This window comes from Nannobrachium achirus, assembly GCF_963921795.1.
Source record: "Nannobrachium achirus genome assembly, chromosome: 6".
Classification (NCBI taxonomy): Eukaryota; Metazoa; Chordata; class Actinopteri; order Myctophiformes; family Myctophidae; genus Nannobrachium; species Nannobrachium achirus.
In genome coordinates this window covers 26141863-26165340 of record NC_137815.1, presented here as the reverse complement: position 1 = coordinate 26165340, position 23478 = coordinate 26141863, and the positions used below count along the sequence as shown (strand labels likewise).

General features: G+C 42.2%; 1 protein-coding gene across 1 annotated transcript in view; it reads left to right on the top strand.

Moving 5' to 3' along the window:
• Positions 1-23478, top strand: part of mtss1 (MTSS I-BAR domain containing 1) — a 104423-nt gene that overhangs the window by 43769 nt on the left and 37176 nt on the right. Inside the window, 2 exon segments of the mRNA XM_080728911.1 lie at positions 3087-3148; positions 7514-7587. Coding sequence (XP_080585037.1) covers positions 3087-3148; positions 7514-7587 — 136 coding nt within the window.

Genomic DNA, 23478 nt, shown 5'->3' with positions numbered 1-23478 from the left:
CACAACACACACACACACACACACACACACACACACACACACACACACACACACACACACACACACACACAGGCTTGTATTTCTATGCGTGTGTGGACGTAAACAAACAAACAGGACAGTGAATTTACCCCGCCTTTAACCATAAGCCCAAACCTGTGCACGGCTCCATGAAAATCCACTTATATTTCTTCTCTTCTACTATAGTTGGGGGGGGACATTTGGTCCTCACTAGGGATGGGACAATATGAGCATTTCATGTCACAATTATTTTGACAGAATCTGACAGAAATTGCGATTTACGATATTATCGCTATAATCAAAATATCCCCAAAATCCATTATCCTGGGGTGGAACATTTCCCCCCAAAAATAGCAGATCTACAAGCTCACAACGCGTTGCAACGTGAGCTTGTAGATTGGCAATTTTTTGGCAAAGAAAATTGGTAGAATAAAAAAAAAAAGACTGTATCAAGTATGTTATTTCCAGGTCCGTTTGACCAATTACAGAGGGTTTAAAATGGTACCGGATATGCAGCTCTCCACGATACGATTGTTGTGAGTGTCTTTTTTTTAATCGTGATAAACGATAATAGCGTTTATCATCCCATCCCTAGTCCTCACAAGTAGTATAGTCACACACACACACACACACACACACACACGCACGCACACACACACACACACACACACAGTCTGCCTTCTGTCACTGTATAGTACGTCATCTTGCAAGATGTGTTCATTTTGTTTGTTCATTCCCCCTCTCTGCTCTCTCTCTCTCTCTCTCTCTCTCTCTCTCTCTCTCTCTCTCTCTCATGCACACGCATGCGCACACGCGTGTGCAAAGCAGCTTGCACCAAAAATAACATCAAAACAAGGCAGTGTTCATCTTGGAATATACTAATTAGAGACAGGCAGGATGAGTCAGATGTGTGTCAGATTTTAAAAGCAGTTTTTTGGAGGGCAGTGATTGAAAATGAAAGCAGTGTGGAACGTCTTACCTGTAATGTGTGTAATGTGTGTCAAGTAGGGATGGGACGATACGCGATATTATCCTTTATCGTGATAAAAGACACTCACGATAATCGTATCGTGGAGATTTAATTTATCGTGATATCGTCCTCCGTCATGCACTGGGATCAATTCACCTTTTATTTGCTGAGCTGCATATCCGGTACCACTTAGACCCTTTATAATTGGTAAAAGGTACTTATAACATACGCACTTGATACAGTCTTTTTCCACTCTATCAAAGGTATTTGCCAAAAAATAGCACATCTACAAGCTCACAACGCGTCGCAAACGCGACGCGTTGTGAGCATGTAGATCTGCTAGTTTTTGGCAAATGTTCTGCCCCAGGATAAAGGATTTTGATTATAGTGATAATATCTTAAATCGCGATTTTCTTTTGTCACAATAATCGTGATATGAAATGTTCATATGGTCCCATCCCTAGTGGCAAGCATCTTACTTAGCGTTCAGTTTTTATGCATCACATGTCTGGAACAAACTCCCATGAAACCATCTGGTCTGCTACAACTCTTTTAAATCACTTTCTAAATCACAGCTGTTTGCCGTGACTTTTATGGAGCTGTTTTATCGTAATCTCTCTTATTTCTCCTACACACTTTATTTTTATTTATTTTTATTTTATTTTATGGGCTATTTAAATATGCATGTTCATTTGTTTATTTTTCTTTATTTTGTTTTCCTTTATTTTTTTCCTTCATGTTTTATGCAAAGCAGTTTGAATTGCCTTGTGTGTGAAGTGTTCTACATAAGGCTGTCACGATCATGACAATTAATTGTCATATGAATATTTGTTATTAACAGATCTGCTATTTTTCTTTCTTTGTCCTTTTTGACAAAATTGACAAATTGACAAAATAATACATTTTGAATCCTTTTTTAAAATGTTGTAATTGTATGGGCGGGGGGGTCAGATGTTGCGCTGACTACATCTTTTATTTGGGGGTCCTTGACATGGAAAAGGTTTGACTCACACAGTGATGTTACTAGGTTTTCAATGTAATGGGTCCCGGGACCCACAGGTGGTCATTCAAATGGGTCCCAGAAAAGTTTTATGAGTCCTCAATACAATGTTTTCGAGCGCTGTGAGCTTGTAGATCGGCTATTTTCAAATTGTTTGCCTATTTCTTATATTTATTTTACAATTTGGCTAATGTTTGAACTTAGAACTAGGATTTCGAAATACACTAGGCTACAGACACCCATTTAATTATATTTATATCACTGGGACCCCAATTTATATTAAATGTTAAAATACTAGAGTACAAATGGAACAGGTCCATTTGGTTCCATTTGTTCACCGAGTTACAGACCCATAAAGTTCTATTTGGTTCCTAACTATCATTTATCTGGGGACCCCCTGGAACTCCCTCAAGGACCCAGGACCCCACTTTGAGAACCACTAGTGAAAATAGTTTTTAGCTGTTCCAGGTTTAACTGATAATAAATCTTTACAGTGTTATCTTACACAATACATTAAAAAACGAATTAAACTATCTAAACTAATATAGCAACTTAAGTAGAAGAAGTAAATTATTTTAACATGGACTCCAATGGAGGCGCATCCCCGGGACCCCAGGACCATGACATGAATGAGTCCCTGGGCGACTTGAATGAGTTTTTGATGCGGGATGCGCACGTAATGACATCACTGCTCACAGATAATCAAATTCATTATTGTTATCATGAACTGGTAGAGGGTAGAAGATAGAGGGTACACTATCTACTATGTCTTTGTAGCTCCCTTTACAAGCTGTGAGGAAAAATATTTATTTTATTTTTCATTCTTTACACTTTAATCTTTAATGCCCATATCAAGTTCATGTGAAGTGTCTTTGTGTGTGTGTAATAGACGAGTTATTAATATTTCATGTGTGTGTGTGTGTGTGTGTGTGTGTGTGTGTGTGTGTGTGTGTGTAATAGACAAGTTATTAATATTTCATGTGTGTGTGTGTGTGTGTGTGTGTGTGTGTGTGTGTGTGTGTGTGTGTGTGTGTGTGTGTGTGTGTGTGTGTAATAGACAAGTTATTAATATTTCATGTATGTGTGTGTGTCCTGTAGGCCAGCTATCCTGCCTGGGAGGATTTTGTAACCAAAGGAGCCAAACTGCAGTCACAGCTCAGGTAATAACACACACACACACACACACACACACACACACACACACACGGAATGGGACCCCCCCCCCCCCCCCCCCCCCCCCCGTTTGCCGATCAGCTAGTAGAAATAAGGTACAACTCCGAACCCATAAACCCTAACCTCTATCCTAATCAAAAAACCTAACCTGCATCTTTGCCTAATTGTAAGCCTTATCTAAACTTATTTTACTCCCCCCAAAAACATCTATTTCTCTTGTGGGGACTAGGAAAATGGTCATGGCAATGTCTCTCAAATTCTACTTGGTGTTGATTTTGTCGACTAAAACTATGACTAATGTTCGACGTTGTTCGTTGACTACCTTTTTTCGCATCTTATGTTTGGTTGCGCTCTGGTGCTGCAGATCAGTAGCTCACAACGCATCGCAGCGCGACGCGTTGTGAGCTTATAGATCAGCTATTTTCAGAATGCAACCAAGTTTAAAATCACCATCAAGGCCCGCCACAATACATTTTCGTCGACAAAATCAACTGTAGATTTAGTCCACTAAAATCTTATGGTATTTAGTTGACTAAAACTAGACTAAAACTAGAACATTTCAGACGACTAAAATATGACTAAAACGAAATGAACATTTATTCAAAAGATGATGACAAAAAAAAAAAAAATGCTTTCAAAATCAACACCAATTAGAAGCAGTGCTCTTCCGAGCACAGGTCTCCACCAGGCCAGGCGTCCTGGTGGTGCTACTGTATAATAGGCCAATGTAAAAAGGGTGGCATATGTTCTTCACCTTAGACCTTTCATGGCAATCGGACACTGCATGCATGATTTGAGGCATTGTGTTCCAAAAATGTGTTTTGCTAAAGTCTACCTGCTGGTGGCGCTATAAGAGGCCAATGTGAAAAGGGTAGCATTTGTTCCTTTACATAGTGGGAATATGTTTGGCAAATTTCACGGTAATCGCAAGCTGCGATTTGAGGCATTTTGTTAAAATACTGAGCAATCCTGCAAACTTTGGAAGCTAATATTAGCCAATCAGGATGGAATATGAAATATCAGACGGATCAGACTTGATCACATGACTATAGAGATACTGTGTACCGATTTGTGTTATTTTTGGAGAAAATCTGAAGGAGTAATATCCAAAAATGTGTTTTACATAAGTCGGCCCAAAGGTGGCACTATAAAAGGCTGATGTGAAAAATGCAGTGAAAAGGTTTTTCCTTGGCCTCTAGGGAGTGCGCTTACAAAGTTTGAAACTGATCGGTGGAGTTATAGGTAAAACCACAAATTGGCCTGTTATAGCGCCACCATGAGGCTGATTTAAAAAAAATAAATAAGTGGCATTTCTTCCTCGGCCTAGTGGGAATGTGTGTGTGCGATTTCATGATAATTGCACTTTGCGTTTGTGATTTGAGGCATTTTGTTCAAAACTGCTCAATCCTACAAACTTTGGAAGCCAATTTTAGCCAATCAGCATGGAATATGCAAAATCGGACAGATCCGTGTCGATCACATGACTGTCGAGATACTGCCTACCGATTTGTAGGATTTTTGGCCAAAATCTGTAAGAGTAGTGTACACAAATGTGTTTTGCAAACATCGGCCTCATGGTGGCGCTAGAACTGTCCCATTTGAAAAATGTGGGTCAGAGGTTCTGAATTTGCATCCAGGGAGTGTGTGTGCTCATTTTGACAGCGACCGGGCCAACGGCGACTGAGATTAGGTGGTAACAAACTGCAAGGACGCACGCACGCACGGAAGGACGGAGGGGAAAACATACTCTCCCCCATGCCTTCGGCTGGTGGAAACAATTATACTATTTACTTTCGGGCCTCACAAGTATAGTAATAGCGTGCATGCACGCACACACACACACACACACACACACTCACCCCGTGGAGAGACAGTAGCTGTTCCAGTATAATCACAGTGCTTCCCTGTAGAGCACTTAGTGTGATAACATCTGTGTGTGTGTGTGTGTGTGTGTGTGTGTGTGTGTGTGTGTGTGTGTGTGTGTGTGTGTGTGTGTGTGTGTGTGTGTGTGTGTGTGTGTGTGTGTGTGTGTGTGTGTGTGTGTGTGTGTGAGGACCGTATGCGGTCACACACTGTTAGCTCTGACACACTGCAGGCTGCCTGGCCTAAAGGCTGTCGGTTTAAATCCCCGCCCACTCTGTGCCAGCTCTGACTTTAGACCAGCGATTGTCAAGCTGTGGTCCAGGGCCCACTGTCGGGCTATCGCTAGGGATTAGGGATCTATTTTCTTTTTACAGCCAAAGCCAAAATATAGGCTAAAACTACTGTACAGCAAAAAATCACCAAAGTATGTTTAGTTTCCTTGAGATGATTTCAATGTGGATTTAGTTGTTCTTAGCCTGGTAAAATTGATGAATCGATTACTAAACGAAAAGTATTGTAGATTAATACATTTTGATAATGGTCAATTTCTGACATCCCTACTAGGAGTCCCCCAAATAATTGACCCATTGTCAGCCCTCTGATTGGTCCCTGACCAACCAACCGGCAGGCTCCTTTCCGACTGGTTCCTCCCCCTTCTGGTTCCTTTTTACTCAGGCCAAGTTCAACATAAGAATTGAATGCATTAATTTAAATACAATACGAGGCAACTGGAAAACAAATGTTTTCTATGGTAGTGGATTGCGAGAGATTATTGGTAAACCAAAGGGGGCGAGAACTGCGAAGAGGGCTGGGACTTTTCAAATGGCAAAACAATAAGTTTGAATTAATAATATAACATTAAACCCATTTAGGCCTAGGATTATTGAATGCTTTAACTATTGAAAAATAGCAGATATACAAGCTCACAGCGCGGCACCGAGTGCCGCGCTGTGAGCTTGTAGATCTGCTATTTTTGAAAAATCGTGAAAATTAGAATTTTGACCCGATTCTATAAGTGTCTTTTGAATCCTTCTAAGGTTTTTTTAAAAACCTATGTTTCTATGTCAGCAATCTGGCTATAGCCATCGTCAAAGAAAAGGTCCTTTTCACTTAGCTGGAGCTCAGATAGTCTGTTCTTGAGTGGTTCTCAAACCTTTTCATGTGAAGGACCCCCAAAATGATATGTATTTGGCCATGGACCCCCATCTCAAAATATTTAGTTCCAGGGACCCCCCCAGAAGCAAAATTTGAGTTACAAACGCTCGCTTTAAAATACATAATATTCAAAGATTTGCACACATTTTCACGACTTTCACAAAAAAATAGCAGATCTACAAGCTCGCATGCAGCGTGGCACTCGGTGCCACGCTGTGAGCTTGTAGATCTGCTATTTTTCAATAGTTAAAGCATTCAATAATATAAAATTAGACTGCAACTTGCGGCTTGTGCACTTGTGGCCCAGTTATATTGATGGTGACATCACCAAGCATGCTGGTCCCTGATTGGCTGTTAATGATGACATCAAAAATGCACGGCCCGAAGGCTGCCGTGCAAGTGGCCAGATGGGTGGGCTTTGAACGATTCAAACAGGCCCTGATCCAGAAAAGACTGACGTGTTTTGTCAAATTACACCGCTCTACTTCGTACTCGTGGCTCACGGCACGTTGGTACAGTACTTGGCTTTCTTCATATGAAAGAGAATTTCCAATGAGCTCATAAATGCACAGACTCTAAATTTGTAACAGACACACAGTGCTATTGACAGCCATGTCACATGATCCCCTGGGTCAGGTTTGCAGAGGTAATAGGTGTGTGTGCGTGCGTGCTCGTGTGTGTGTGTGCATTTCTGCAAGGAACATTATAGACCTAACTCCCAATGGAGAGAGAGAGAGAGACACACACACACACACACACACACACACACACACACACACACACACACACACACACACACACACACACACACACACACACAATAAGTCCATTGATAATGTCTATAATGTGTGTGTGTGTCAGTGCCAGTGGGGATCCAGTTTCAGGTGTCACTCTGTCTTTAGAGTGTAACTCTGCTGAGACCTTTGTATGACTGCAGCCATGTTTCCATCACCGTTATGTGGAGCAGGGGTCCCCACATGGTATTGGGGAGGGGTTACTTAGAGCAGGGGTCCCCACGTGGTATTGGGGAGGGGTTACTTAGAGCAGGGGTCCCCACATGGTATTGGGGAGGGGTTACTTAGAGCAGGGGTCCCCATATGGTGTCAGGGGTTTGCTTAACCCATTAACACTCAGGATGCCAGTGGTTTCCATAAATAATGTCGGTTAATTGCCATAATCAAATCAATGTTAGCTGATTTGTCTTACCTGATCTTACCTGATTTGTGATCGCTCTGTGCACATTGTGCTCGCGTCAGCTTTTTAATCCCAGGTGATAGTGATTATATGAACAGTAAATGATGCAGTTTGTTTGTTTGTTTGTTTGTTTTGTTCAGGGCCACTATCTTGGTGACTGGAGCATTCCTAGATGCCTTTCAGAAAGTAGCAGACATGGCTACTGGTACCAGAGGTAAATACACATACACACACACACACACACACACACACACACACACACACACACACACACACACACACACACACACACACACACACACACACACACACACACACACACACGCGCATGCGCACACGCACACAGGTCCGGCCCATGACATTGTTTTGACAAAGACAAATAGATGAACTTGCGTGTGTCTTGTGGGCCTGTGCATTCATATTTGTGTATATGTTGAATGCACCTGTGTACAGTGACGGCTAGCTATCACTCTCTCTAATTGGCTGTGTATTGTTTCGAGTGTACGTTTTTTCAAGTTTTTCTGTCTTTCACAGGGCGGTTTGCACCAAGAGGGATTAAATAAATCTTAGTTTAGGGTTAATCATGGTTTTGTTGATCTATGATTTATTTTAAATCGAGGTGTGTTGCACCACTTAAATTTAAGCATTGCTTTACAAATCTGTGATTATACCCTTAACCTGTGATTAAAACTATAACCTGCGATTAATTCATGGTTTAAATGTCCTCCATCTTGGATTTGCGATGTAAACACACTAGAATAAACTATTCTCTTTAGCCTAATATCATTAACGTTACTTTTATATTTACTTTGGGGAGAATGTGGGCAGGCCTATCACCTTCTATGTTAAGAAGAGCGCCTGTAGCCAAAAAATATTTAATTTTATAACGCTCCCGTCATACTACGGTGACGCTCGCTACAGCGCGGTGCGGCGCGGCGATGCGCGGCTATCTAGGAACTAGGAAGCAAATAAATACACCACAGTTTGTTAGTTTTGTCAATTATGAAGCGATTTCGAAAATTAAAACGTCTGCATATTGGTTGGGAAGTCCACTTCCATGACAACTGACTGTATTATGTCCCTGTAAATATTGAAGTGTTCGCTATTTTAAAATAGCCGATGTACAAGGATGTATTGAAGACAACAATATGATGAGATTTCTTTTTTTTCAACTGTGAAACGCTGTCCGCAGCTTCAGCTTGCAGTTGCAAGCCTGTAGGGCTTGCTTTGAGGCTTCCCTCACAGGAGGGGGACCCCCATTCATGTCAATGGCATGTTTGCATTTAAACCACCTCTACAGCAAGTTTAAAATGAATCCCTTATTGATGTTTAAATCAAAGTTTAAAGTAGTGGTGCAAGAGGATTAACATTAATCCAGGTTTAGAATGAAAAGTAAAACCAAGATTAAAAGGATGGTTTAAAACTAAACCTGATTAATGAAAACTAGGTTTAAGGTTTGGTGCAAGCTGATTAAAAGATAAACCTTGATTTAAACCAGTTTAAGGCTTAAACCGTGTTGGTGCAAGCCGCCCTCAGTGTCTCTGTCTCTCTCCGTCTGTCTGTCTGTCTCTCATTTGAACCATTGACAATGACACACAGTGGTGCACTACATTGTGATAAAATAAAGGCGAAGTTACTGTAAAGTAGTCAGTGATGCTACTAGCCCTGCATCCTGAGTCCCTGTCCCATATTTGAGCGGTGGTCACAACGCTCCTATACGTGGCCGTGTGTGTGGGTATGCGTGTCTGTAGCCTGCAGTAACCTTTTCTGACCACACATGTTAAGGGAGGGGCGCTGTTGTTCAGACTCACATTCACAGTTCACACACACACACACACACACACACGCGCACGCACGCACGCACGCACACGCACACACACAGCCTCCACCGCTCAGTTCACACGAGTGTGATTTTTTTAATAAAGGACTCATTAAACTAAGCATCCCTGCATCCCCAGGATGCATACTGTACAACATTATCCTTCCTGCTATTAATCATTTCACTGCACCAGCTGAGCTGCATGTTGTGGAGTCTCCACAGCTGTGCGTTCTGGCATTATTGATGAGAAGATTGAGATTGTCTTGTAAATCCATGGTTCTGTCCTTTATTAACTACATACAAGTAGCTATTTGCCACTATTTGTTTAAACTAAAGTCCTTTTTGATGTTTTCGCCGTTGATACATAAAGTGTGTGTCGTCGCGGGACCCATAACATCATTCTGGGACCCATTTGAATGGCCACCTTTACATTACATTGAAAACCTAGCAACATCACTGCAGTAGGACTATACACTTGAACTATTTACGTTACATTGAAAGCCTAGCAACATCACTGCAGTAGGACAATATACTTGAACTATTTCACTGCCTATGACGAGCACTCGTCACGTGCCGCTCACTGCCAGTGCGAGCGCTCGTCAAATCCCGATTTGGTGCCTGGAACCACAGGGGGTGAGGGGGCGGGTGTCTGCTGAAGTCATGTGCCACACAAACACACATGCGGATTGATTTCCGTTAGTTTTTGAGGCCTAGGGCATTCACCAAATATTTGAATATTAAAGTCATTATTCAACGTTGTTCACCGAAGTCGAATATTCGCTTATATATATATATATTTTTTTTTTGTATTATTGTTTCCTCTTTAAAAAATATATAGTTTATAAAGCTTGGCTAGATAGGAAGTCATAAAAATGAGTTGTCAATGCCCCTGGTGGATGAATTTGTTAATACTCTATACCAGGGCTTCTCAAACCTTTTTGGGCCGTGACCCCCAAAATAAACATATTTGAACTGGGGACCCCCACCCTGACAAGCACTTGGCATTGTAGGTATTAATGTGACTCGGTTCCACAGATAAATATTGTGAAAATAGCAGATCTACATGCTCACAACGCCTCGCAACGCGAGTGTTGCGAGGCGTTGTGAGCATGTATCGGCTATTTTCACAATGTTTGCCTCTTGCTTACTTAGTATTTGACAGTTTGGCCAGTCCTGCCGATTATTCGACTATTCGAATACTTTGAGGTCGAATAATTAGAATACTAAAAATCACTATTCGTGAATGCCCTATCGAGGCCCTGGATCTACTTTTCTCTGCTTTGTGTTGATTTTGGGTGAAAGCAAGCCACATTCCACTGACTATCTTTGCACTGGAGATTCGTGGCCGTCAGATTTCTTTTCACGACACTATAAGACTTGCGGGCGTCTGTTAAACAACACCGCGGATGGAAATAATGGATGGATATTATTCTATAAATCTCAAATGTACTGTAAGGGATTTTGATGGCAGGGAACAGACAATATGATTAGCCTAGCTTTGGCTGTAAAAGAGTTCATAACTTCATATCAATAATCAATAATAAACCTGGTTTAATATGATATGCGAGAGTACAACACATAGACAGTCAGATCTCTCTAGAGTCAGGGAGAGAGCAGTTAGAAGATAGTGGAGTACTGTATGTCTGGCGTTACTGGGAAATCTCATCTAAGATACAGCTTCAGCTGTTTAGAAAACACAAGGCAAATGTCAGGGACATCCTGGCAGCCTTGTGTCATTGAATAGTTAATCAATCATATCATAGGGGACATGGACAGACAGATAGAGTAAGCCTTGCAGATAGGTTTGTCACGATTATGACATTTTACATGACGATTAATTATCACTCAATTAATTGCGATCAACGATTTAATTGTCGTTGACAATTACATTTCTGTTTGGCTTTTAGGCTTTTAAGTTGCACTTGTTGCACTTGTGTGCAACTTTTTAAGTTGCGCACAAGTTGACACAACCTAAATATACAAAGAAATTACTGACAACTTTATACTTAAAAAAGAACATTGATAGTGGAAATAGCCGATCTACAAGCTCACATAGATCTGCTATTTCCACTATTTTTTACTTTTCTTTTTAAATATATGAACATTTTTCAACATGGAAACGATTGACGTTTATGAAACATAATCGCGATTATGGCAGATAATTGCGATTAGACGAGTATTATGTAATAGTTGTGAGAGCCCTACAGCCCTACTTGCAGAGCCACAAGGCCCATAGGGCAGGAGCCAGTATCTCCTGTTTCTGCAGCGTGAGGCAGCTAGATGTACTTTACAAGCAGTACAGCCCCAGTACATGACGCTGTTATGTTGCAGGGACCCTCAATCCAACCCTTGAGTGCCGAGCAGCGAGGCACTGCTGTGTCTTTGGTATGACCCCGACCTCCCAGTCTCAGGGCTAACACTCCAACCACAAGGCCGGCTGGAGACTGATGCAGAGAGTTCCATATATGGGCATAAAAGGTTGTCATGCAGACAGATACAGAGATAGCCATACGAGGGCACAAAATGGACACAGTGGTTGCGACCGTAGGGGAAACACCTGAGGCTGTGGTTCCCCTGACACATCACTGTGACATCACAGTGATGTCAGATACTGAGAGCAGGGATCTCCATATATGGGCATAAACAGGTGACATCACAGTGATGTCAGATACACAGAGCAAGGATCTCCATATATGGACATAAAAGGGATTCTGTTAGGGATCTCCATATATGGGCATACAAGGGATTGTATCCAACCACACTAACATAATCCATGTATGTCCAAGACAGATGAGGTCACTTTTCACCGTTTCAACACAGGTTGTTCCCCAGATATGTGACAGACAGACAGATCCACAACCAGAAATCACTGTAATTTATAAATAGATAGATGTTGGGTGCAACCCCAATTGTGTTGCATACCGTAACATCATTTTAAAGGGCTTTACAAGCACACAGTCAGACAGACACTCACTCACACACGCACACACACACTTCTTGAATGAAAATTCCAGGAGAGCTTACTTTGCTCAACGCACCTCTAACGGTTAAGCTGGCCCTACCAGCGTGTGTGTGTGTGTGTGTGTGTGTGTGTGTGTGTGTGTGTGTGTGTGTGTGTGTGTGTGTGTGTGTGTGTGTGGCCTATCCCTCCTTCAGAAGCAGTTAGCAACAAACTTGCTCTACCACACACACACACACACACACACACACACACACACACACACACACACACACACACACACACTGTGTGTGTGTGTCCTGGGGCTACAAAGAGCCACAGTGTTTCTACATGTGACTTTTGTGTTTTTTTCCTCCTCTGCCTCTCAGTTTCTCTCTTGGTGCTTTCTTCATTTCAGTCTGGCTTTACTGACATGACATGACATGCACACACACACACACACACACACACACACACACACACACACACACACACACACACACACACACACACACACACACACACACACACACACAATTCTGTAATAATTACATAAGACCCATATACTAATTCATGCACAGGTCTCTGCCAGGTGACAGGTCAGGTATGTTATTGTGGCCTCCTGGTGGCGCTATAGCAGGCCAATGTGGGAATGTGCGTGCAAAGTTTCACGGCAATCAGACGCGAATATCAGACAGATCCCTCTTGATCACATGTTGACTATAGAGTAGTAGGGCTGGGACTTTAACTGATTCATTTAGATGAATTAATTACCGAAAATGTATGTGATTAAAATAAATAATAATAATCGCACAACGGAACCGAGGGGTTTCAGGCATACCAACCAACAACAGACAACAAACCCCAGTGCACGGCTGCACGCAACGGGAGAAGAAGCCGATCAGACCGCTTTGCTTTGCTCATTGATTCACTCGTAGGCCAAAATGAGTTTTCATTGAAAGAAAATGTCCTCTCAAATATTTCTATGCGATTAACCCATTTAGGCCTAGAATTATTGACTGCTTTAACTATTGAAAAATAGCAGATATACTAGCTCACAGCGCGGCACCGAGTGCCGCGCTGCGAGCTTGTAGATCTGCTATTTTTGAAAAATCGTGAAAATGTGTGCAAATTCTTCAATATATATTTTTCAAAGGAAACTTTTGTAACTCAAATCTCTGCTTCTGGGTGGTCCCTGGAACAACATATTTTGAGATGGGGGGTCCGCGGCCAAATACCTGTAATTTTGACATGACAAAGTTTGAGAACCACTGATTTAGAGGAAGGATTTAGAAGCCGGGTCAATGATCGGGTCAAAGATATTCAAAGACTTTCACGATTTTTCGGGCATAGGTTCTGATTAATTGGCATCCAAGGAGTGTGTGTCCACAGTTTCACGTCAATCCAATGGTGCCGGAGATTAGCTGTTCACAGACGTGCATGCACACTCACACGGACGGAAGGACAGTGGGACGGAAGGACAGTGGGACGGACAGGGGAAAAACGTAGTCTAGGCCACGCCTTTGGCCTAGCGGAGACACTTAACAGTAACTGTATTTACATGATGTGTAGTCTGTGCAGTTATGTGACGTACAACGGCAAAGGGTGTGAGAGTGCTAGTATTGACAGAGTTTTCAGTTCATTGTTGACCTGCGCTGCGCTGCCTTGCCTCGGTGCCTTGCCTCGGTGCCTTGGCCTGGTTTGACTCCAGCCTGCTTCCATCTGCTAACTGTTAGCACTGTGTTGCTCTGACTAGGCCTTAAAAACACACGCATGTTGACCAAGCACATTCCTCACTGCTGTGTGTGTGTGTGTGTGTGTGTGTGTGTGTGTGTGTGTGTGTGTGTGTGTGTGTGTGTGTGTGTGTGTGTGTGTGTGTGTGTGTGTGTGTGTGTGTGTGTGTGTGTGTGTGTGTGTGTGTGTGTGTGTGTGTGTGTGTGTGTGTGTGTGTGTGTGTGTGTGTGTGTGTGTGTGTGTCTCCAATGCACCTGTGTAGTCTGACAGCTGTCTTTCTCTCTCTGTCTCTCTCTGTCTCTCTCTATCTCTCTGTCTCTCTCTCTCTCTCTCTCTGTCTCTCTATCTCTCTGTCTCTCTCTATCTCTCTCTTTATCTCTCTGTCTCTTTCTCTATCTCTCTGTCTATCTCTTTCTCTATCTCTCTGTCTCTCTCTTTCTCTCTATCTCTGTCTCTCTCTCTTTCTCTATCTCTCTGTCTCTCTCTCTTTCTCTCTCTATATCTCCCTCTCTCTTTCTCTCTCTATCTCTTTGTCTCTCTCTTTCTCTTTCTCTCTCTATCTCTCTGTCTCTCTCTAGCCCTGTCTGTCTGTCTGTCTCTCTCACTGTCAGTGGTGGAAAGTGTTCTCGCATTTGTTACTTAAGTAAAAGTATCAATACTGCAATGTAGAATTACCCTGTTACAAGTCAAAGTCCGTAATTCAAACCCTACTTGAGTAAAGGTACTAGTGATTATTTGCATCAAAATGTACTTAGAGTACCAAAAGAAGAACGTACTCGTTATGCAGAATGTCCCATTTGAAGATGTCAAATGTATACAAATCGTTTTGAAAATGGCAGATCTACAAGATCACAATGCGTTGCACCACGACGCATTGTGAGCGTGTAGATCGGCTATTTTCGAATGACCGAAATGTATACAGAGGTGAAGTGGTTAATGTGTGTTTTGTAATATTAATCGAATTTACAAAGTAGCTACTAGCTAGTAACTAAAGGAATCAAATAAATGTAGTGGAGTAAAAGTACAATATTTGCCTCTCAGATGTAGTGGAGTAGAAGTAAAAAAAAAAAAAAAGTAAAGTGGGAATACTCAAGTAAAGTACAAATACCTTAAAAGTGTACTTAAATAGAGTACTTAGGTAAAGTGCTTAGTAGTTACATTACCCCACTGCTTGTGTGTCTGTCTGTCTGTCTCTCTCTGTCTCTCTCTAGCCCTGTCTGTCTTCCCTGCATGTGTCTCTCTCTCTGTCTAGTATCTCGGGACCAGGGGCGTCACAAGTGGGGGGAAAGTGGGACAGAGTTACTAGGGCCCAAGGTGGAGGGGCCTTAATTGTTTTATACTTTAGCTATTGAAAAATAGCAGATATACAAGCTCCCAGCGCGAAACCGAGTTTGAGCACCACTGACATTGAAACTTGGAGGATTTAAAATATTCAAAGACTTGCACAAATGTTCACGATTTTTCAAAAATAACAGATGTACAAGCTTGCAGTGCGTATATCTGCTATTTTTCAATAGTTTATCCATTCAGAACGGGTACACATTATATTTCCATGTGTGTGTGTCTGTGTCAGTTGCAATGGGTATCTTGTTGTGTAAGCTTGCCTGTATATCCATCGTTGTATTTGTTGGCATACTGTGTGTGTGTGTGTGTGTGTGTGTGTGTGTGTGTGTGTGTGTGTGTGTGTGTGTGTGTGTGTGTGTGTGTGTGTGTGTGTGTGTGTGTGTGTGTGTGTGTGTGTGTGTGTGTGTGTGTGTGTGTGTGTGTGTGTGTGTGTGTGTGCCGGTTATGTAACATTACTGAAGCCAGGTAAACAGTGATGTCAGATAAATAGGCTCATTACAACAAGCCTTCATTTCATAGCTGTCAGGCAGAAAGTAACCTCGTATCTCCAAGTTTCAAACTTTGGGTCTGCGCCCAAATAAATGTCATTTTGGGGGTCCTTGACGTGAAAGTTTGAGAGCCACTGATTTAGAGGAAAGAATTTAGAATTCGGGTCAACGATCGGGTCAAAGATATTCAAAGACTTGCACACATTTTCACAATTCTATTTTGAATACAGGTATATGTATTTTCAAAGCGAACGTCTGTAACTCAAATTTTGCTTCTGGGTGGTCCCTGGAACTAAATATTTTGAGATGGGGGTCCGTGTCCAAATACAATACATTTTTTGGAGTCCTTCACATGAAAAGGTTTGAGAACCACTGACGGTAGTCTCTCAAGAACAGACTAACTGAGCTCCAGTTAAGTGAAAAGGACCCTTTCTTTGACGATGGCTGGCCAGATTGCTGACATAGAAACATAGGTTTTTCAAAAAAAAACTTAGAAGGATTCAAAAGACACTTATAGAATCGGGTCAAAATTCTAATTTTCACAATTTTTCAAAAAAAGCAGATCTACAAGCTCGCAACTGTGAGCGTGTATATCTGCTATTTTTCAATAGTCAAAGCATAAAATAATGATACACAATAATGTGTACCCGTTCTGAATGGATAAACTATTGAAAAATAGCAGATGTACAAGCTTGCAGTGAGCTTGCGAGCTTGTAGATCTGCTTTTTTTTTTTTAAATTGTGAAAATTAGAATTTTTTGAAAAACCTAAGTTTCTATGTCAGCAATCTGGCCAGCCATCGTCAAAGAAAAAGTCCTTATCACTTAACTGGTAGCTCAGTTAGTCTGTTCTTGAGAGACTACTGTCAGTGGTTCTCAGACCTTTCCAAAAAATGATATGTATTTGGACACGGACCCCCATCTCAAAATATTTAGTTCCAGGGACCACCCAGAAGCAAAATTTGAGTTACAGACGTTCGCTTTGAAAATACATATATTCAAAGATTTGCACACATTTTCACGACTTTTTCAAAAATAGCAGATCTACAAGCTTGCAGCGCGGCACTCGGTGCCGCGCTGTGAGCTTGTAGATCTGCTATTTTTCACTGGTTAAAGCATTCAAAAATCCCAGGCCTAGTAGCCAGGGCCCAGAATTTGGTGCGACACCCCTGCCTGTCTGTCTGTCTCACTGTCTTCCCTGCATGTGTCTCTCTCTCTGTCTAGTATCTTGGGACAGAAGCCTTCCCTGCATGTGTCTCTCTCTCTCTGTCTAGTATCTTGGGACAGAAGCCTTCCCTGCATGTGTCTCTCTCTCTGTCTAGTATCTTGGGACAGAAGCCTTCCCTGCATGTGTCTCTCTCTCTCTCTGTCTAGTATCTTGGGACAGAAGCCTTCCCTGCATGTGTCTCTCTCTCTGTCTAGTATCTTAGGACAGAAGTCTTCCCTGTATGTTTCTCTCTCTCTGTCTAGTATCTTGGGACAGATCTGTCGGCTTCCACAGTTTCCAAACGCTGCTGCCAAACTTTAATTCAGAAGCTCTGAAAAACGGTAGAAAATAAAGTGGCGGTCACGTCATTTCCACCACTTCCTTTTTTTGCCCCGCACAGTTAGGCCTACCTAAATAAATGCTACTGGGGAAAAAAAGTGATCGCAGCTTGAACATAATATACAGTGTTGAATAATATATATTCTTTTTACACAACTCTTCTCTTCTGCGGGATCCTTGCACAAACCATTTTCAGATGGGCGTCTGCGGCCAAATACATTGTTATCAATTTGGGGTTTGAAAACTATTGGTGTAAAACCTTCATAATTTTTACTTTTTTTGTTCTTTCGACTTTTCGAAAATTATTACTTTGTCATACCAGAGTGTCACAAAAAGTCTCTTTTTATGTCTGTCTGTCTGTCTCTCTCTCTCTCTCTCTCTCTCTCTCTCTCTCTCTCTCTCTCTCTCTTCCTCTCACTCCCTTTCCTCTCTTTCATTCCTTATTTCTCTCCATCTGTTTTTTACGCTCTCCTCTGGCCCTTATCACCTGTGTGTGTGTGTGTGTGTGTGTGTGTGTGTGTGTGTGTGTGTGTGTGTGTGTGTGTGTGTGTGTGTGTGTGTGTGTGTGTGTGTGTGTGTGTGTGTGTGTGTGTGTGTGTGTGTGTGTGTGTGTGTGTGTGTGTGTGTGTGTGTGTGTGCGCGCACGAGCATGAGTGTGCATCGTGGAGAGGCACAGATTGCTCTATCTGAAAGCCAGCTGTCACGTACGCGAGTCCACACACACACACACACACACACACACACACACACACACACACACACACACACACACACACACACACACAAAGCACAGTGCAGGTACTGTTGACAGCACATCAGAAGCACATGTAGAAACGCTTAATGTTTTCTGCTTTGATCCTGTGTGTGTGTGTGTGTGTGTGTGTGTGTGTGTGTGTGTGTGTGTGTGTGTGTGCGCGCGCTCATGTGTGAGTGAACCGGTCTGGTAGGTGTGTGCATGTGAGGATTCCATAGTTGGTTGCCACAGCGATGCCTAGCTTCTCATCTTACTGTTCATGTGGGAACTTAAGAACCCTCTCCCTCTCACACACGCGCACACACACACGCGCGCACACACACACACACACACACACACACACCCGCTGCGTGTGAATATTTCCATGTGTGTCAGTTGCTATGGGTATCTCGTTGTGTAAGCTTGCCTGTATATCCATCGTTGTATTTGTTGGCATACTGTGTGTGTGTGTGTGTGTGTGTGTGTGTGTGTGTGTGTGTGTGTGTGTGTGTGTGTGTGTGTGTGTGTGTGTGTGTGTGTGTGTGTGTGTGTGTGTGTGTGTGTGTGTGTGTGTGTGTGTGTGTGTGTGTGTGTGTGTGTGTGTGTGTGTGTGTGTAAGCCGGTTATGTAACATTACAGAAGCCAGGTAAACAGTGATGTCAGATAAATAGGCTCATTACAACAAGCCTTCATTACATAGCTGTCAGGCAGAAAGTAACCTCGTATCTCCAAGTTTCAAACTTCTATGTTTTCTTTTTTGGGATAAATGAAAGCCTTACAATACTTCCATCGTACTTCATCAGAACAGGTTCGCTCAAAAGTAGTGAAATAGCAGATCTTCAAACACGCAACGCTGCATTGTGCGCATATTTTCACTAGTTTAAATCGTTTTTCACCCATTTAGGCCTAGAATTATTCAATGCTTTAACTATTGAAAAATAGCAGATCTACAAGCTCATTTTCACGATTTTTCAAAAATAGCAGATCTACAGTGCAGCACTCTGTGCCGCACTGTAAGCTTGTAGATCTGCTATTTTTGAAAAATCGTGAAAATGTGTGCACATTCTTCAATATGTATTTTTCAAAGCAGACTTTTGTAACTCAAATCTCTGCTTCTGGGGGGTAACTGGAACAACATATTTTGAGATGGGGGTCTGCGCTAGCCTGACACTCAGCCTGAATTGACGTTTCGTTTCACTTCATTATTCAGTCTGAAAGTGCTTTCCCCCAAGGCGATTGCAGGGATGGGCGTTGCCAAAAAGAGGCAGTCTTCAGCGATTGGTTCACCGACCAACACATGACATAGTGTGGCTGGCTAGTGGCTAGCCTGTTGCTTGCTAGTGCTACTTGCTAACCAAAGAAACAGTCAGAATAGGAGCACTACGAACTAGTAATCAAACACAACATAACATGCCTGCTACTGGTGTTTCATAGCGAGATCGATACGATCGCATTTTACCGCAATTTACCGCATTTTATCGCGATGCGCGATACGGTACGGCGGCGGCGCTTGTTTACTTGGAAACACACATGAGTTCTGGGAAACCCCCACCCACGCTGATCACAAGACACTGATTCACGACGCTGATTCGCCGTACGGATTTTCAACCGAGGGAGGACTCTTCAATGAGAGCACTTCTAGACCCCTGAATCGCCAAAACAAAACATTTAAAGGGGTGTGGCTAGCGATTCAGGGTCTGGAACTAGACTAGGTCTGCGCCCAAATAAATTTCATTTTGGGGGTCCTTGACATGAAAAAGTTTGAGAACCACTGATTTAGAGGAAATAATTTAGAAGTCTGGTCAAAGATCGGGGCAAAGATAGTCAAAGACTTGCACACATTTTCACGATTAAAAAAAAATAGCAGATCTACAAGCTCACAGCGCGGCACTCGGTGCCGCGCTGTGAGCTTGTATATCTGCTAATTTCAATAGTTAAAGCACAAAATAATGGTTAAAGTGGTTAAATCTACCGCGACTCGGACACATTCCAGGTATTTGATGGTTAAAACAATGAGAAATGGCAGGTTTTGGACATACAAGGTTTCTACCCGACAACAACGACAGAAGAGCAGTGCAGTGAACAGCCAGAGGGAACGCATTGAGCTCAGCTCAGGCTCATATCCTGAAAGGCCAAAGGTCCAGCAGTTCTCAAACCTTTTTTTTAATTTTTATTTCTGGGACCCCCCACCCCCCAGACTAATGTATTAGGCCAGGGTCTTCAACGTTTTCAGGCCAAGGACCCCCTCGCTGAGAGAGGGATAAAGCAGGGACCCCCCGCGATGTATTGTATAAAACTGTGTTGCAGATTAAAAAGGTTCATGGATTTCTTAGACAGCGTAGACTTGTTTGACAGAACTGTCATAAGTGTAGGTTGTTGGACTAATGTGTGTTTTTGAAGCGGTGGAAATTTGGCCTTCAGGGTTTATCTGTCTTATTTAAACACTTTATATTTATTTATTTAATTACAAATTCTTATTTTAATGTATGTGTTTTAATCTATTTTATTTTTTAAACCTATTATACCAACTGTCATACCAGCTCTCCAAATACATTCAGAAAAGAAGTTTTATCTGTCCACCGCTTCAATTCGAACCGAGGTTTGATTTTTAGACATTGAACCACTTGAACTGTCAATACTTAGTCTGCTCTTCTTTTCCCTCTAGTCTACACCAAACGTCTTTGCCAAGAATAGCAGATCTACAAGCTCACAACGGCTCGCGCTGCGAGGCGTTGTGAGCATGTAGATTGGCTATTCTTGGCAAATGTTCCAAACAGAATAGGGATACTAGGGTTAAAGAGGTTAGTGTAGAAAAAATAAAATAAAGTTCTTATCGCACAAAGATTTGGAGGACCCCCTGCAGTAACTCTGAGGACCCACTGTTGAAGACCCCTGTATTAGGCCACGGACACCCCGCCCCCCCAACTCAGAGAGTGTACCAAAATAATCTGGAATTATTATTTTCCCCTACATTTTGACAACACAAATCTAATATATATCTGTGTGTGTGTGTGTGTGTGTGTGTGTGTGTGTGTGTGTGTGTGTGTGTGTGTGTGTGTGTGTGTGTGTGTGTGTGTGTGTGTGTGTGTGTGTGTGTGTGTGATATATCTGTCTGTGTGTGTGTGTGTGTGTTTCCTTTTTTTTCAAACCTTTGGATTTCAAAGACCCCCAGTTTGGTATGCATTAGACCACGGGCCCCCATATAATACCCTAGTTTCCAGTAACACTTTTCTCAAAGTGGTTGGGTCTATGTATTATAATCACATTCATAATGTGCATACAAGGCATCTTAACACTCGTTATAAATGTTTATATTCATTTATGACAACTAAACATTTATAACGTATTATAACGCTGGTCATAATGATTTATAAGCTCAGCAGAACTGCACGTTATAAAGTTATGAAGTGCATTATACCCACTTCTTTCCGCGGGAATTTACTGGAGATTTTTTTGCAACACACTTCCGGTTAACAGCAGACATACAAGCTCACGTCGCGTCGCAAATGCAACCGTTGTGAGCTTGTAGATCACACTCGGCTGTGGCGCCGGAAGCTCCGTGCAACTCCGTGCAATGCACGATGGGATGTTGGAAAGTTGTGGATAGATCCGACTTTAATATAAAGTCTTACCCTAATTTCTATCTCTGGTACCGCAATCTCTAGTATAAGATCCCAACTCTGAGAGTGTACAAATGGAGTCCATTTAGGTCCATTTGTAAACGCTCAGGTTTACAGTCCTGTAACTCCTCATAGTCGGGGGATATCTTAAAAAGTCCTGGAATAAATTCCTTACCAAAACATTTCTTCACCAATGTGTTTGTAATGGTGTCTAGTAACACATCCCACAAAGACTGAAATTCAGTTTCCCTAGGAGAATCCGTTACAGCCGATGAAAGTTGGAGTCCCATTAAATTAACTATACAGGATAAAACACACCAAAATACATATGCTTTAAGTAGCATGTGAGGGGTCAAACTAGGGGTTTTTCATGATTCTGAATCCATTGCAAGCATTTCCTTGGGCTAAAAACGGCCCCCACAAAAATATGGTTTAGCGATGAGTCATCACTTTTCAAAGTTTCGGGGGAGCCGCCTTTACCCCAAAGAATGTTTTTTGTGCAAAACAAATGGTTGCAATGGATTCAGAATCATGAAAAAACCCTAGTTTGTCCCCTCACATGCTACTTAAAGCATATTTATTTTGGTGTGTTTTATCCTGTATAGTTAATTTAATGGGAACCCAACTTTCAGCAGCTGTCACGGATTCTCCTAGGCTAGGGGAACTGAATTTCAGTCTTTGTGAGATATGTTATTAGACACCTTTACAAACACATTGGTGAAGGATTTTTTTGGTAAGGAATTTATTCCAAGATATGACACTATTTCTGAAGATATCCCCCGACCATCAAGGACCCTAGTTTGAGAACCACTGCTGCGTTTGATGTACAGTACATGACACGGCAGTGCTCTGTCATGGTGACCTACATGCAGCTCATGTGTTTGTTTACCAGGCTGCGAGTGAGGTCACAGGGTCATGTCACTCCGTGTTCACTTTAGACCCAATTGAGTTTAGACTTGTACAAATGACATTATATGTGATTAGATTAAAAGAGTGGACAGACAGGCAGACAGACAGACACACAGAGACAGATAGAGAGGGTCTCCCTGTCTCGTCTGTAGCATCGTGACCTTTGATGAACTCGATGATGTAACATTTTTGGGGGGTCCCCAGATGATTAACTTAATGTGCAACGTTGTTTTCTCACTCAACAGTATCTGCATGTTTCTAAGGTGACATTTTGAGGACTTTTTAATAGCTCTAAAATTACAAATTAAATATTTGCTCACATGTAGATCTGCTATTTTCACAATATAACCGTGTTCTACAAAATGTAATGCCTCGACTCTTAATGCTGGTCAGGGTGGGGAGGTCCCCAGTTAAAATATGATTATTTTTGTTGGTCACGGCCTGAAAAATTCAAGAACCACTGGAATAGCGCTTTGGGTCCACTGAGAACCTGAGAAAGTCATATTTACTAGTACTAGTAACAGTATTACTCATTTTTATTCCTTTGTTTTTGTTCTAAACCAGTGATTCATCCTCAAAAACTGGAGCCCTCGTGAAGGTCCTCCTGGGGGGTCCATGGACCCCACCTTGAGAACCACAGATCTAAACAGCCGATTCGACGGTTTCCTTTTTCGTGGACCACTCATGACCGGTTGCCGTGGCAACTATAACAACAACAACTCACAGGATATGCAGACAGCCGTAGGCTCGTGTCTGTGGGAGAGGAAGGAGCTATGACTGTGTGTGTGTGTGTGTGTGTGTGTGTGTGTGTGTGTGTGTGTGCGTGCATGATTTTCCTGTTGTTTGCCTGTAAAACCACAACAAAGGATGCACTTCAAACAAATGATACTAATAGACGCACGCACGCACGCACGCACACACACACACACACACACACACACACACACACACACACACACACACACACACACACACA